Source organism: Ranitomeya variabilis, chromosome 1, assembly GCF_051348905.1.
Source record: "Ranitomeya variabilis isolate aRanVar5 chromosome 1, aRanVar5.hap1, whole genome shotgun sequence".
Classification (NCBI taxonomy): domain Eukaryota; kingdom Metazoa; phylum Chordata; class Amphibia; order Anura; family Dendrobatidae; genus Ranitomeya; species Ranitomeya variabilis.
Window position 1 is genome coordinate 14,676,885 of NC_135232.1, and position 16,440 is coordinate 14,693,324.

The following is a 16,440-nucleotide window of genomic DNA, read 5'->3' on the forward strand; positions in this document are numbered from 1 at the left end:
ATTGTGGTTTATTACTAGCCAATGGGGTGGAGTCAATCCCTTTCAGAGGTATCGGAGCCTCCAATGGCTCCAAATCATACCCACAGCGTTTGGCAAAGGACCAATCCATAAGACTCAAAGCAGCGCCAGAGTCGACATAGGCGTCCGCGGTAATAGATGACAAAGAACAAATCAGGGTCACAGATAGAATAAACTTAGACTGTAAAGTGCTAATTGAAACAGACTTGTCAGGCTTCTTAGTACGCTTAAAGCATGCTGATATAACATGAGTTGAATCACCACAATAGAAGCACAACCCATTTTTTCGTCTAAAATTCTGCCGCTCGCTTCTGGACAGAATTCTATCACATTGCATATTTTCTGGCGTTTTCTCAGTAGACACCGCCAAATGGTGCACAGGTTTGCGCTCCCGCAGACGCCTATCGATCTGAATAGCCATCGTCATGGACTCATTCAGACTCGCAGGCACAGGGAACCCCACCATAACATCCTTAATGGCATCAGAGAGACCTTCTCTGAAAATCGCCGCCAGGGCGCACTCATTCCACTGAGTAAGCACAGACCATTTGCGGAATTTTTGGCAGTATATTTCAGCTTCATCTTGCCCCTGAGACAAGGACATCAAGGCCTTTTCCGCCTGAAGCTCTAAATGAGGTTCCTCATAAAGCAACCCCAAGGCCAGAAAAAACGCATCCACATTGAGCAACGCAGGATCCCCTGGTGCCAATGCAAAAGCCCAGTCCTGAGGGTCGCCCCGGAGCAAGGAAATTACAATCCTGACCTGCTGTGCAGGGTCTCCGGCAGAGCGAGACTTCAGGGACAAAAACAATTTGCAATTATTTTTAAAATTTTGAAAGTGAGATCTATTCCCCGAGAAGAATTCAGGCAAAGGAATTCTAGGCTCAGACATAGGTGCATGAACAACAAAATCTTGCAAATTTTGTACCTTTGTGGCGAGATTATTCAAACCTGTAGCTACACTCTGAAGATCCATTTGAAACAGGTGAACACAGAGCCATTCAAGGATTAGAAGGAGAGAAAGAGAGGAAGGCTGCAGTATAGGCAGACTAGCAAGTGATTCAATTAAGAGCACACTCAGAACTAGAGGGAAAAAAAAAAAAAAAAAATGTAGCAGACTTCTTTTTTCTCTCCTTTCTCAGCCAGTAATTTAACCCTTTTTTGGGCCGGTCAAACTGTCATGATTCTCAATGGCGAGAGAACATAGCCCAGCATATATGAGAACTAGCTCTTGGAAGATGGAAACTATACTGACCATGAACTAAACCTGCCGCACAACTAGAAGTGGCCGGGTAGCATGCCTACGTTTTTTATCCCTAGATGCCCAGCGCCAGCCGGAGAACTACCTAATCCTAGCAGAGGAAAAGACAGTCCTGGCTCACCTCTAGAGAAATTTTCCCAAAAGGCAGACAGAGGCCCCCACATATATTGGCGGTGATTTTAGATGAAATGACAAACGTAGTATGAAAATAGGTTTAGCAAAATCGAGGTCCGCTTACTAGATAGCATGAAGACAGAAAGGGCACTTTCATGGTCAGCAGAAAACCCTATCAAAACACCATCCAGAAATTACTTTAAGACTCTAGCATTAACTCATAACACCAGAGTGGCAATTTCCGCTCACAAGAGCTTTCCAGACACAGTAACGAAACAGCAGCTGTGAACAGGAACAAAATGCAAAAACACACAAGGACAAAAGTCCAACTTAGCTAGGAGTTGTCTAGTAGCAGGAACATGCACAGAAGGCTTCTGATTACATTGTTGACCGGCATGAAACTGACAGAGGAGCAAGGTTATATAGCGACTCCCACATCCTGAAAGGAGCAGGTGAACAGAGGGGATGATGCACACAAGTACAATTCCACAAGTGGCCACCGGGGGAGCCCAGAATCCAATTTCACAACAGGGACCCCTCTCACGCCATACCTCTCACTGTGCCTCCTCATCCCAGCACCTCTGTCGGTAACCACTGCTGCCACCCTCCCATGGACACCAGGCCGTGGCGTCGCCCACCTAAGCAGGAAGGGACCCTGCTCAGGTGCACGCTGTACCGCCTCACCCCACCTCTGCCGACACCATGCCTCCTGTGACCCTGCTCTTCCACCACCAGCCCTCAGGTAAGATACTGTAAATTCGGACAATAAGACGGACCCCCATCTTATAAAAAATCTTTTTTTCTGCAATTTTCACCCCAAATTTGGGGTGCGTCTTATGGTCCGGTGCGTCTTATAGTCCGAAAAATACGGTAAACATTTACTTTTACTTCACAAAAATTTTCATGTAGAACTAATTTTTTATTTACTTTCGCAAGGAGGCAAGGCAAGGAAAAAATGGACCATACATTTTGTTTTGCAATTTCTCCTGAGCATGCAGATAACCCCATATGTGGGGGAAGTCTACTGTTTGGGCACACGGCAGAGCTCGAAAGGGAAGGAGCGCCATTTCACTTTTTCAATGTAAAATTTGCTGGAATAATTAGCAGTCGCCATGTCGCATTTGGAGAGCCCCTGCCATGTGCCTAAACAGTGGAAACCCCCCACAAGAGACACCATTTTGCAAACTAGACTCCTTAGGGAACTCATCTAGATGTCTATTGAGCACCTTAATCCCCAGGTGCTTCCCAGTTTATAACGTTAAAATGTGTATAGAAAAAGAACAAATTTTTCCAAGATAAATCATTTCTAGCTCCAAATTTAGCATTTTCATAAGGGTAACAGATGAAAATTGATCCATACAATTTGTTGTGCAATTTCTCCCGAGTACACCGATACCCCATACGTGGGGGAATACTACTGTTTGGATGCATGGGAGGACTTGGAATGGAAGGAGCATCATTTGACTTTTTGGCCGGCGTCACACTGGCGTGTTTTATGGATGTATGAGAGGCGCAGAAAATACAGATTGCATAAGGTACCATGATTCTCTATGGCCCTGCTCCTATCTGCCGTATTTTACTGATCCGTATTATACGGACTTGTAAGGCCATAGAAAATCGCAGCATGAAAGTCTATGGGGTCGAGAAAATGACGGATTACACACGGACCATGCGTGTGACTTGCGAGAAATATGCAGCGGTGTTCTCTAGAAAAGCCGGCAATTCAGTGCGGTGTACAGTAAAATCACACTGATAGGTTAGAATAGACAGAGAAATATATATATATATATATATATATATATATATATATATATATATATATTGTAAAGCTGCAGTAGCTTCGTATGCAGTGAAGAAGCAGTGACCCACAAATTCAAACACAAAAGTCTCTTTTAATGTGTTTCTTCACAGCATTAAAGTCCAGTTCACATAAATGCATATAACTTCAGTGATCAGTTTACACCAGTTCAATGCAATAGATTTCACATGGCTTTAGATTTGCGGTCCCTAAACAGGCCAGACTTCCCTTGTCCAGTTTCCCTGGGCGACCGCACGCCATCCCAGACCCTATACGTCTCCATACACACAGCCTCATATGTTGCAGACACCACTCACGCCAGCCCTCCTCTGACTAGTTCCTGTGGGTGTCCTGCATCGCTGTATCACAGTCTCTGTACTCACTCAGCTCACTGCACTCTGTTATGATCCCAGTGGCTGGGGATCACAGAACTACTAACTAAGTTACTAAGCATAGAACAAGCTCTAGGGAGGTGGTAACTGGACTGACTGCAATCCTGATCCTAACCAAACACACTAAAGGTAGCCGGTGAACGTGCCTAAAATCCTGGACATCTCGACGCAGCCTGAGGAACTAACTACCCCTAAAGAGAAAGCAAGACCTCACTTGCCTCAAGAGAAATAACCCCAAAGATATAGAAAACCCTACAAAATATCCACGCTGAGAATTCAAGAACCCCCACACCAACTAACGGTGTGGGGGGAGAAACTCAGCCCCCTAGAGCTACCAGCAAGCAAGGAATCACATATTAGCAAGCTGGACAAGAAACATATAGAACACTGATGATCAAAAAATGCACAAACGGAAACTTAGCTTCTCTTGAAGAGACTGGGAGCAAGGTAGTCAGAAGGAATCAGAATAGCACTGAATACATTGACAGCAGGCATTGAACTGAGAGTTCCAGTGAGCTAAATAGGAAACCAACCCACATATAACGAGACAGCTGATGCCAGCCACAAACCTGCAGAAAGACAGCACTCACACAGTACCACTTGTGACCACAAGAGGGAGCCCAGAAATGGAGTTCACAACAGTACCCCCCCTTGAGGAGGGGGCACCGAACCCTCACCAAGACCCCCAGGGCGATCAGGATGAGCAGTATGGAAGGCATGAACCAAGTCAGCCGCATGAACATCAGAGGCGACAACCCAGGAATTATCCCCCTGACCATAGCCCTTCCACTTAACCAAATACTGAAGCCTCCGTCTAGAAATACGAGAATCCAAGATCTTCTCCACCACGTACTCCAATTCGCCCTCAACCAGCACAGGAGCAGGAGGCTTAACAGAAGGAACCACAGGCACCACATACCTCCGCAACAAAGACCTATGGAACACATTATGAATGGCAAACGATGCTGGGAGGTCCAAACGAAAAGACACTGGATTAAGGATTTCCAAAATCTTATAAGGACCGATGAAGCGAGGCTTGAATTTAGGAGAGGAGACCTTCATAGGAACAAACCGAGAAGACAGCCATACCAAATCCCCAACACGAAGTCGGGGACCCACACCGCGACGGCGGTTGGCAAAGCGCTGAGCCTTCTCCTGTGACAACTTCAAATTGTCCACCACATGGTTCCAAATCTGCTGCAACCTATCCACCACAGAATCCACCCCCGGACAGTCAGAAGGCTCAACCTGACCCGAGGAAAAACGAGGATGAAAACCAGAATTGCAGAAAAAAAGGCGAAACCAAAGTAGCAGAACTAGCCCGATTATTAAGGGCAAACTCGGCCAATGGCAAAAAAGTCACCCAATCATCCTGATCAGCAGAAACAAAACATCTTAAATAAGTTTCCAACGTCTGATTAGTTCGCTCGGTTTGGCCATTCGTCTGAGGATGGAAGGCCGACGAAAAAGACAAATCAATGCCCATCTTAGCACAAAAAATCCGCCAAAATCTGGACACAAACTGGGATCCTCTGTCAGACACAATATTTTCAGGGATGCCGTGCAAGCGAACCACATTCTGAAAAAATAAGGGAACCAAATCGGAGGAGGAAGGCAATTTAGGCAAGGGCACCAAATGGACCATTTTGGAAAAACGATCACACACCACCCAGATGACAGACATTCTCTGAGATACTGGAAGATCCGAAATAAAATCCATGGAAATGTGCGTCCAAGGCCTCTTCGGGACAGGCAAAGGCAAAAGCAAACCACTGGCACGAGAACAGCAAGGCTTAGCCCGAGCACAAATCCCACAGGACTGCACAAAGAAACGCACATCCCGCGACAAGGAAGGCCACCAGAAGGACCTAGCCACCAAATCTCTAGTACCAAAAATCCCAGGATGACCCGCCAACACCGAAGAATGAACCTCGGAAATAACTCTGCTGGTCCATCTATCTGGGACAAACAGTCTCTCTGGTGGGCAACGGTCAGGTCTATCCGCCTGAAATTTCTGCAACACACGTCGCAAATCTGGGGAAATGGCAGACAAAATCACTCCCTCTCTGAGAATACCAGCCGGCTCTGAAACTCCCGGAGAGTCAGGCACAAAACTCCTAGAAAGAGCATCGGCCTTCACGTTCTTCGAACCAGGCAGGTATGAGACCACGAAATCGAAACGGGAGAAAAACAACGACCAACGAGCCTGTCTAGGATTCAGGCGCTTGGCAGACTCGAGATAAATCAGATTTTTGTGATCAGTCAAGACCACCACACGATGCTTAGCTCCCTCGAGCCAATGTCGCCACTCCTCAAATGCCCACTTCATAGCCAACAACTCCCGATTACCAACATCATAATTCCGCTCGGCAGGCGAAAACTTTCTTGAAAAGAAGGCACAAGGCTTCATCACAGAGCACTCAGAGCCTCTCTGCGACAAAACAGCCCCTACTCCAATCTCAGAAGCATCCACCTCGACCTGAAAAGGAAGAGAGATATCAGGCTGACATAAGACTGGAGCTGAAGAAAACCGGCGCTTTAGCTCCCGAAAGGCTTCCACGGCCGCAGGAGACCAATTAGTCACATCAGAACCCTTCTTGGTCAAATCCGTCAAGGGCTTAACCACGCCAGAAAAATTAGCGATGAAGCGACGGTAAAAATTAGCAAAACCCAAGAACTTCTGAAGACTCTTAACAGATGAAGGCTGAGTCCAGTCATGAATAGCCTGGACCTTGACTGTGTCCATCTCAATAGTAGAAGGAGAAAAAATAAAACCCAAAAAGGAAACCTTCTGTACTCCGAAGAGACACTTTGAGCCCTTCACAAATAAAGCATTAGCACGCAGGACCTGAAACACCATCCTGACCTGCTTCACATGGGACTCCCAATCATCCGAAAAGACCAAAATGTCATCCAGATACACAATCATAAATTTATCCAGATATTCTCGGAATATGTCATGCATGAAGGACTGAAACACAGAAGGAGCATTAGAGAGTCCAAAAGGCATCACCAAGTACTCAAAATGGCCTTCGGGCGTATTAAATGCTGTTTTCCATTCATCCCCCTGCTTAATACGCACAAGGTTATACGCACCACGAAGATCTATCTTGGTGAACCAACTGGAACCCTTAATCCGAGCAAACAAATCAGACAATAATGGCAAAGGATACTGAAACTTGACCGTGATTTTATTTAGAAGACGATAATCTATACAAGGTCTCAGAGAACCATCCTTCTTGGCCACAAAGAAAAAACCTGCACCAAGAGGGGAGGAGGATGGGCGAATATGTCCCTTCTCCAAAGACTCCTTTATATAACTCCGCGTCGCGGCATGTTCTGGTATAGACAAATTAAAAAGTCGTCCCTTAGGGAACTTACTACCAGGAATCAAATTTATAGCACAATCACAATCCCTATGAGGAGGCAGGGCACTGGATCTGGGCTCATCAAATACATCCTGGTAGTCCGACAAAAACTCAGGGACCTCAGAAGGAGTAGAAGAAGCAATGGACACCAAAGGAGTATCGCCATGAATCCCCTGACAACCCCAACTTGACACAGACATAGCTTTCCAATCCAAAACTGGATTATGGGCCTGCAGCCATGGCAGACCCAAAACAACAACATCATGCAGATTATGCAGCACGAGAAAGCGAATCACCTCCTGATGTACAGGAGTCATGCACATGGTCACTTGAGTCCAATACTGAGGCTTATTCTCAGCCAATGGTGTAGCATCAATTCCCCTCAGTGGAATAGGAAATTCCAAAGGCTCCAGGACAAAACCACAGCGCTCAGCAAACGACAAATCCATCAGACTCAGGGCAGCACCTGAATCCACAAAAGCCATAACCGAGTAGGATGACAAAGAACAAATTAAAGTAACAGACAAAATGAACTTAGGCTGTATAGTACCAATGGTGACAGGTTTAGCGATTTTTTTTTTAAGCGCTTAGAGCATGCTGAGATAACATGAGTAGAATCACCACAGTAAAAGCACAACCCATTTTGACGTCTATGACTTTGCCGCTCATTTCTAGTCAGAATTCTGTCACATTGCATTGACTCAGGTCTCTGTTCAGAAAACACCGCCAGAGGATGCACAGATTTGCGCTCCCGCAAACGCCGATCAATCTGAATGGCCAAAGCCATTGAATCACTCAGACCTGTAGGCGTGGGGAACCCCACCATAACATTCTTAATGGCTTCAGAAAGACCTTCTCTGAAATTTGCAGCTAGGGCACACTCATTCCATTGAGTAAGCACCGACCATTTCCTAAATTTTTGACAATAAATCTCTACTTCATCCTGACCTTGAGAGAGGGTCAGCAAAGCTTTTTCTGCCTGACTCTCAAGATTAGGTTCCTCATAAAGCAATCCAAGTGCCAGAAAAAACGCATCCACATTCAGCAATGCAGGATCTCCTGGCGCCAGAGAGAAAGCCCAATCTTGAGGGTCGCCGCGTAACAAGGAGATAACAATTTTAACTTGCTGAGCGGAATCACCAGAGGAACGAGGTCTCAAGGATAGAAATAATTTACAATTATTCTTAAAATTCAGAAACCTAGATCTATCTCCAGAAAACAACTCAGAAATAGGTATCTTTGGCTCAGACATAGGGCTATGAACAACAAAATCCTGAATGTTTTGCACCCTTGCAGCAAGATGATCCACACTAGAAGTCAGACTCTGAATATCCATGTCTGCAGCTGAGCTCAGAACCACCCAGAGATTAAGGGGATGAGAGAAGCTGGACAGACTGCAGCAAAGGAAGAGAAAAAAAAATTGTACTCAGGACTTCTTTTATCCCACTTCTGCGAAGCATTAAACACTTTTAGGCCTGCTGTACTGTTATGATCCCAGTGGCTGGGGATCACAGAACTACTAACTAAGTTACTAAGCATAGAACAAGCTCTAGGGAGGTGGTAACTGGACTGACCGCAAACCTGATCCTAACCAAACACACTAAAGGTAGCCGGTGAACGTGCCTAAAATCCTGGACGTCTCGACGCAGCCTGAGGAACTAACTACCTCTAAAGAGAAAGCAAGACCTCACTTGCCTCAAGAGAAATAACCCCAAAGATATAGAAAACCCTACAAAATATCCACGCTGAGAATTCAAGAATCCCCACACCAACTAACGGTGTGGGGGGAGAAACTCAGCCCCCTAGAGCTACCAGCAAGCAAGGAATCACATATTAGCAAGCTGGACAAGAAACATATAGAACACTGATGATCAAAAAATGCACAAACGGAAACTTAGCTTCTCTTGAAGAGACTGGGAGCAAGGTAGTCAGAAGGAATCAGAATAGCACTGAATACATTGACAGCAGGCATTGAACTGAGAGTTCCAGTGAGCTAAATAGGAAACCAACCCACATATAACGAGACAGCTGATGCCAGCCACAAACCTGCAGAAAGACAGCACTCACACAGTACCACTTGTGACCACAAGAGGGAGCCCAGAAATAGAGTTCACAACAGCATTCTTTATCCTCTGGAGTGCAGCCGGGTACAAATAAGACAGTCTCTTACAGACTCTTTACTCACACAGTCGTACACAGTTCAGGATATCCTCCGGATAGCAGCCGGGCACCATATCCACCTGTTTGCAATCGTTGCACATGCTAGTCCTCTTTCGGGCAAAGGACATCCACCTCTGGGCACAGAACATCCACCTCCGGGCACAGGTCTGTCCACATCCGACTCGTACGGGCACAGGACAACCACCTCCGGGCACAGGACTGTCCACCTCCGAGACCAGTACCATGGACGACTTGCATCTCTGTGTACGCTGCAGGTGCCAGGCTATTCAGCTGCCCTGGTTGTTGGCTCTGCTGGCCTCCATGCACTCTGCAGACCAGCACACACCAGACTGACACTGACGTGCACCTCACACACCTGGCCTGACCTGGCCAGACACCAGACACGGCCTGACACGCCCATACCCCTTACTGCAGGGCTTTTAAACACACACAAACCTGTGGTCTTCAGCCACCTGGAAAACCCGGACCGGAAATCCATGACTCTCATGCACACCTATGGACTTCATCCGTCTGCATGCACATTCTGGGGAGAACAAACAGCGCCCCCTAGCTGCATCAGAGGCCACAGCCTCACAATATATATATATATATATATATATATATATATATATATATATATATATATATATATATATATATATTTATATATATATATATATATATATATATATATATACACACACACACACACACTTCACAAAAAAACAGGCAGCACTCCATATTTGGAGTGCTGCCTGTTTTTTTGTGAAGTATATGGACTAAAAGCAACCAGTGGACAGGTTGTCTTGGGCTCTGCACCCAAAGATAAGTAGAGATTTTGTGCTGTTCCCTTATATATCTATATGTATATATATATATATATATATATTATATACACACACACACACACATATATATATATATTTTATTTATTTAATTCAGCGTGTCTGTGTGTAAAATTTTGAAGCTCTAGCTATTAAAGTAAAGGGTTAAATCCCAGAAAAAATTGGATTGGGCTCTCGCGCAATTTTCCCCACCAGAGTGGGAAAGCCAGTGACTAGGGGCAGATATTAATAGCCTAGAGAGGGTCCATGGTTATAGGACCCCCCCTGGCTAAAAACATCTGCCCCAGCCACCCCAGAAAAGGCACATCTGTAAGATGCGCCTATTCTGGCACTTAGCCCCTCTCTTCCCACTCCCGTGTAGCGTTGGGATATGGGGTAATGAATGGTTAATGTCACCTTGCTATTGTAAGGTGACATTAAGTCAGGTTAATAATGGAGAGGCGTCAATTACACATTTATTCTACCTATTCTATTCTGTCAGTGTGATTTTACTGTACACCGCACTGAATTGCCGACTTTTCTAGAGAACACTGCTGCGTATTTCTCGCAAGTAATCCGTAATTTTCTCGCCCCCATAGACTTTCATTGGCGGATTTTTTGTGCAATACGCTGACAAACGCAGCATGCTGCGATTTTCTACGGCCGTACAAGACCGTATAATACTGATCAGTAAAATACGGCAGATAAGAGCAGGGCCATAGAGAATCATGGTACCGTATGCAATCCGTATTTTCTGCGCCTCTCATACGTCCGTAAAACACGCCAGTGTGACGCCGGCCTTAAAGAGAGCAGTGTGCAGTGATCCGACCTTCTCTTCCAATACGGAGAGTTCTGTGCTTCTCCGCCTGCAGAGCGAGTGGTGAACAGACGCAGAGGCCGGAGAACGGCTGGAAAGCCTCCATGTCAGACTGACGGGTGATCGGCTCCACCACGTCCCATCTTTATGTCAGGACAGCGACTCGTGTTTGGAGGTCTGAGGGACGGTCCGGTGCCTATATTTATCCAGGAATTTGTGCGCAGAACGGAGAAAGTGATTTGTCACAAAGAAAAAGAGAGAGAATGAAAGAGAAGACCAAGGAAGGAGACACAAGTGTCAGCCAAGAGGGAGGAGCCGGACACCGACCACGACTGATGACGACATTGAGCCTGCACCGATTCTGAGGGACGGACGAGCGACAGCGGATTAGGGGGAAAATGATCAGTAAATTAACCCCGACTCTGCTGAGTAACAATCCACAACAGACTTTGGGACCGAAAGAACTCACAGGAGAGAATGGACAGAAGGATGGGACATCTGCAGAGAAAATGTGACCGATGCTCTAAGGAAGGAGAAAGATTCTGAAAGAAGCCGCCGAGGACGAAGACTCAAGACTGATGAAGACGTGACGACAGCGGAGAAACCGCGACTCACAGATCAGAAGGAAATAATCAGGGAAATGAAAGCTGTTGTCAGACGGAGAAAACGTAGAGAAAACCAGAGCAAGTCTGGAGAAAACTCATCTATTATAGGACGACGCCGGAGAGACATCATCACATCCACCGGAGCCAACAAGGAGCCTCGCTTCTCACCTCGTGGTGTAAGAGGCCGGAGCTCCTCCATCATCACGTCCTGGTACCGATCCTGGTGTCCTTCTAGATACTCCCACTCCTCCATGGAGAGATAGACAGCGACGTCCTGACACCTTATAGGAACCTGACAACAACCACACCGTCATCACCCAGAATCCTCCAGTGCTGTATAATGTCCAAGCAGTCACCTCTCCGCTCATCACCCAGAATCCTCCAGTGCTGTATAATGTCCCAGCAGTCACCTCTCTGCTCATCACCCAGAATCCTCCAGTGCTGTATAATGTCCCAGCAGTCACCTCTCCGCTCATCACCCAGAATCCTCCAGTGCTGTATAATGTCCCAGCAGTCACCTCTCCACTCATCACCCAGAATCCTCCAGTGCTGTATAATGTCCAAGCAGTCACCTCTCCGCTCATCACCCAGAATCCTCCAGTGCTGTATAATGTCCCAGCAGTCACCTCTCTGCTCATCACCCAGAATCCTCCAGTGCTGTATAATGTCCCAGCAGTCACCTCTCCGCTCATCACCCAGAATCCTCCAGTGCTGTATAATGTCCCAGCAGTCACCTCTCCACTCATCACCCAGAATCCTCCAGTGCTGTATAATGTCCCAGCAGTCACCTCTCCGCTCATCACCCAGAATCCTCCAGTGCTGTATAATGTCCCAGCAGTCACCTCTCTGCTCATCACCCAGAATCCTCCAGTGCTGTATAATGTCCCAGCAGTCACCTCTCCACTCATCACCCAGAATCCTCCAGTGCTGTATAATGTCCCAGCAGTCACCTCTCCACTCATCACCCAGAATCCTCCAGTGCTGTATAATGTCCCAGCAGTCACCTCTCCGCTCATCACCCAGAATCCTCCAGTGCTGTATAATGTCCCAGCAGTCACCTCTCCACTCATCACCCAGAATCCTCCAGTGCTGTATAATGTCCCAGCAGTCACCTCTCCGCTCATCACCCAGAATCCTCCAGTGCTGTATAATGTCCCAGCAGTCACCTCTCTGCTCATCACCCAGAATCCTCCAGTGCTGTATAATGTCCCAGCAGTCACCTCTCCGCTCATCACCCAGAATCCTCCAGTGCTGTATAATGTCCCAGCAGTCACCTCTCCGCTCATCACCCAGAATCCTCCAGTGCTGTATAATGTCCCAGCAGTCACCTCTCTGCTCATCACCCAGAATCCTCCAGTGCTGTATAATGTCCCAGCAGTCACCTCTCTGCTCATCACCCAGAATCCTCCAGTGCTGTATAATGTCCCAGCAGTCACCTCTCCGGACATCACCCAGAATCCTCCAGTGCTGTATAATGTCCCAGCAGTCACCTCTCCGCTCATCACCCAGAATCCTCCAGTGCTGTATAATGTCCCAGCAGTCACCTCTCCGCACATCACCCAGAATCCTCCAGTGCTGTATAATGTCCCAGCAGTCACCTCTCTGCTCATCACCCAGAATCCTCCAGTGCTGTATAATGTCCCAGCAGTCACCTCTCCGCTCATCACCCAGAATCCTCCAGTGCTGTATAATGTCCCAATAGTCACCTCTTCGGACATCACCCAGAATCCTCCAGTGCTGTATAATGTCCCAGCAGTCACCTCTCCGCTCATCACCCAGAATCCTCCAGTGCTGTATAATGTCCCAACAGTCACCTCTTCGGACATCACCCAGAATCCTCCAGTGCTGTATAATGTCCCAGCAGTCACCTCTCCGCTCATCACCCAGAATCCTCCAGTGCTGTATAATGTCCCAGCAGTCACCTCTCTGCTCATCACCCAGAATCCTCCAGTGCTGTATAATGTCCCAGCAGTCACCTGTCCGCTCATCACCCAGAATCCTCCAGTCCTGTATAATGTCCCAGCAGTCACCTCTCCGCTCATCACCCAGAATCCTCCAGTGCTGTATAATGTCCCAGCAGTCACCTCTCTGGTCATCACCCAGAATCCTCCAGTGCCGTCCTGTATAATGTCCCGTGAGATGAGGAGCAGACGCTGCACATCCCCCATACAATGCTGCCCGTCCCCAACACTGAGGAGCCGCAGTCACATGGAGCAGGAGCCTCCACAGGAACAGCTCTGATCTCACCCCACACTCTCCTCTCACAGATTTACCACAAGCACCAAAACTCCACCAAACCCTCCTGTAATCTCACCGGAATGGCGGGAAATCTGCTGCTGGCTGACACCAGAGAACACGAGCTGCACACAACCAGGACGGAGCTGCTGCACTGAGAGCTGAAGGCCCTGTGGTGACGTCACCGTCATGTGATCAGGGGGCGGGGCTCAGGAGAGAAATGATGAAGAACTCCTGATTCCGTCAGCTCCAGTGTAGACGGCTGAGAATTCATGATGTCTGTGCACACAGTACTGTCTGTATGGACGTCCTCTGTACTGCAACGCTGTACTAATGCTGAGAATGAATGTGAACTTAAAGGGAACCTGTCACCCCCAAAATCGAAGGTGAGCTAAACCCACCGGCATCAGGGGCTTATCTACAGCATTCTGTAATGCTATAGATCAGGCATGTCAATCTCAGGGTACCCCAAGGGCCACATGAGTAACAAGAGGTTGTTGCGAGGGCCGCACACAGCAGCTAATGTCACACACGTATTTTAACAGCAGTCATGAAAACAAGATATGAAGTAGTAATATGTAACAGCAACTAATATATTTAACAAAAATACAGCAATTAAAAACTAAACATTTATTTGCTCTCATTTTTTTCAATCATTAGTGTTTTGTCCTGAGGCTTGACTCCTCTTTGTGCTAACAATTGTTGGTATATCAGGCTGAAATGACAACGCAGTGCCTACTTTGATCAAAGATGGTAAGTGGTGATCAGTCAGCCTTGTTCTCTGAGAAGAAAATAACTGTTCGCAAACATTGGTTGAACCAAACATTGCCATAATCTTTGTGGCAAACTTTTTAAAGTTGTTAAACTTTTCAGGAAGGTATGAAAAGAAACCAGGTATTCCCACTTCAAGATACTTTGCTCTGAGTGTAGAATCACATTGTAGTTCTATAAGTTCCATCTGCGGCTTTCTTCTGCCTGTGCAACATCAAAGGTGAATGGTGCTGAGAATAATGCAAACTGATGTTCAAAAGATGAGAAATCACAAAATCTTTCCTGGAATTCCTTTGACACTAGCTTCAGATGACTGTCATACTTAGCAAAGATAAGTACAGGCTCAGTATTAGCTGTGTTTTTTAACTCTTTGCACGTAGGAAAATGAACTACATTTTCACTTGACAACTGCGACTTCCATAAGCTTGGTTTTGCAAGGAAGCACTTGATATCATCATACAGATTAGTGAGGAGTTTGTTTTTACCTTGTAATTTCAGATTAAGATCAGTTAAATGTGCAGTTATACCCACAGCAAAAGCCAGGTCTTGTAGTAAACCAGACGGAAAACTGCTGTGAATCCGCAGCGGCTAATCCGCACCGTGTGCACACAGCCTGACAGTGAGAGAGAGGCCAGAACGAGGCTCCCACAGACTCACATTGATTAGTGACCTCTGCGCTGCTCCATGGAACACTGGAGCCTCGGACCGGCCACAAACTGCAGGAGACGGAGCCGAGCGGAGACTAAAACAGATGAAGACGCCAGAAGGTGAGTATCAGACAGGGGGCAGGGGACGGGGATTGTCAGCACCACTCCAGCAGTGAAATAAAAAATAATGCTGGAGTGGTGCTGTAAATGTGAGGCAGCTCTTGGTTACTGTATGGGCGCTCCTTATACTAATACTCATAAAAGACCCAGGTGGTACGTATCAAAAGCCCCCCATCTGCAGCCTCCCCAGACAGCAAATATTATGTGATGGAGCACATATAATATCATAACTAAACATTATAATATTCAGCCCCCAGTGACCTGTCCCCCCTCCCCCACTTCAGTCCCAATACCCCCATCAGCTCACATCCACCCACTCAGTGCCCTGTCCCACCTCACCCACCTTCTGCCCTCACAACCACCAAATGGTCTCACATTCACCCCTCAGTACCCTGTCCCCCGTCACTCACTTTCAGCCCCCACAATACCCCAACGGTCTCAGTGACATACCTGAATTTAACCCCTTACCGACATCGGACGTACTATACCGTCCGATGTCGGCTCCCCCGCTTTAATGCAGGGCTCCGCGGTGAGCCCTCATCAAAGCCGGGACATCTCAGCTGTTTTGAACAGCTGACATGTGCCCGCAATAGGCGCGGGAAGAATCGCGATCTGCCCGCGGCTATTAACTAGTTAAATGCCGCTGTCAAACGCAGACAGCGGCATTTAACTACCGCATCCGGCCGGGCGGCCGGAAATGACATCATCGCCGACCCCCGTCACATGATCGGGGGTCGGCGATGTGTCAGGAAGGTAACCATAGAGGTCCTTGAGACCTCTATGGTTACTGATCGCCGGTGGCTGTGAGCGCCCCCCTGTGGTCGGCGCTCACAGCACACCTGCAGTTCTTCTGTATAGCAGCGATCTTATGATCGCTGCTGCATAGCAGAGCCGATCGGGTTGTGCCTGCTTCTAGCCTCCCATGGAGGCTATAGAAGCATGGCAAAAGTAAAAAATAAAAGTAAAAAAAATAAAAAAAAACATAAAAGTTTAAATCACCCCCCTTTCGCCCCAATCAAAATAAATCAATAACAAACAAATCAAACCTATACATATTTGGTATCGCCGCGTTCAGAATCGCCCGATCTATCAATAAAAAAAAAGCATTAACCTGATCGCTAAATGGCGTAATGAGAAAAAAATCGAAACGCCAGAATTACGTTTTTTTTGTCCCCGCGATATTGCATTAAAATGCAATAGCGGGCGATCAAAAGAACGTATCTGCACCAAAATGCTATCATTAAAAACGTCAGCTCGGCACGCAAAAAATAAGCCCTCACCTGACCCCAGATCACGAAAAATGTAGACGC

At 47.0% G+C, this 16,440-nt stretch overlaps 1 protein-coding gene across 3 annotated transcripts in view; it reads right to left on the reverse strand.

The window, feature by feature from the left end:
• The window catches only part of LOC143793496 (uncharacterized), a 606,170-nt gene that overhangs the window by 443,215 nt on the left and 146,515 nt on the right, over positions 1-16,440 (reverse strand). The window contains exons 1-2 of one of the 3 annotated variants that reach the window (XM_077280516.1): positions 13,672-13,760; positions 11,526-11,649 (exon numbers count right to left, since the gene is read on the reverse strand). The exons of 1 other annotated variant lie outside the window; for it this stretch is intronic. In XM_077280516.1, the coding sequence (XP_077136631.1) occupies positions 11,526-11,610 (85 nt within the window). In that variant the 5' untranslated portion in view covers positions 11,611-11,649; positions 13,672-13,760. Of the gene's footprint in view, positions 1-11,525; positions 12,072-13,671; positions 13,761-16,440 lie in introns of those variants that run through there. One more of the 3 variants, XM_077280517.1, reaches the window with a different exon arrangement.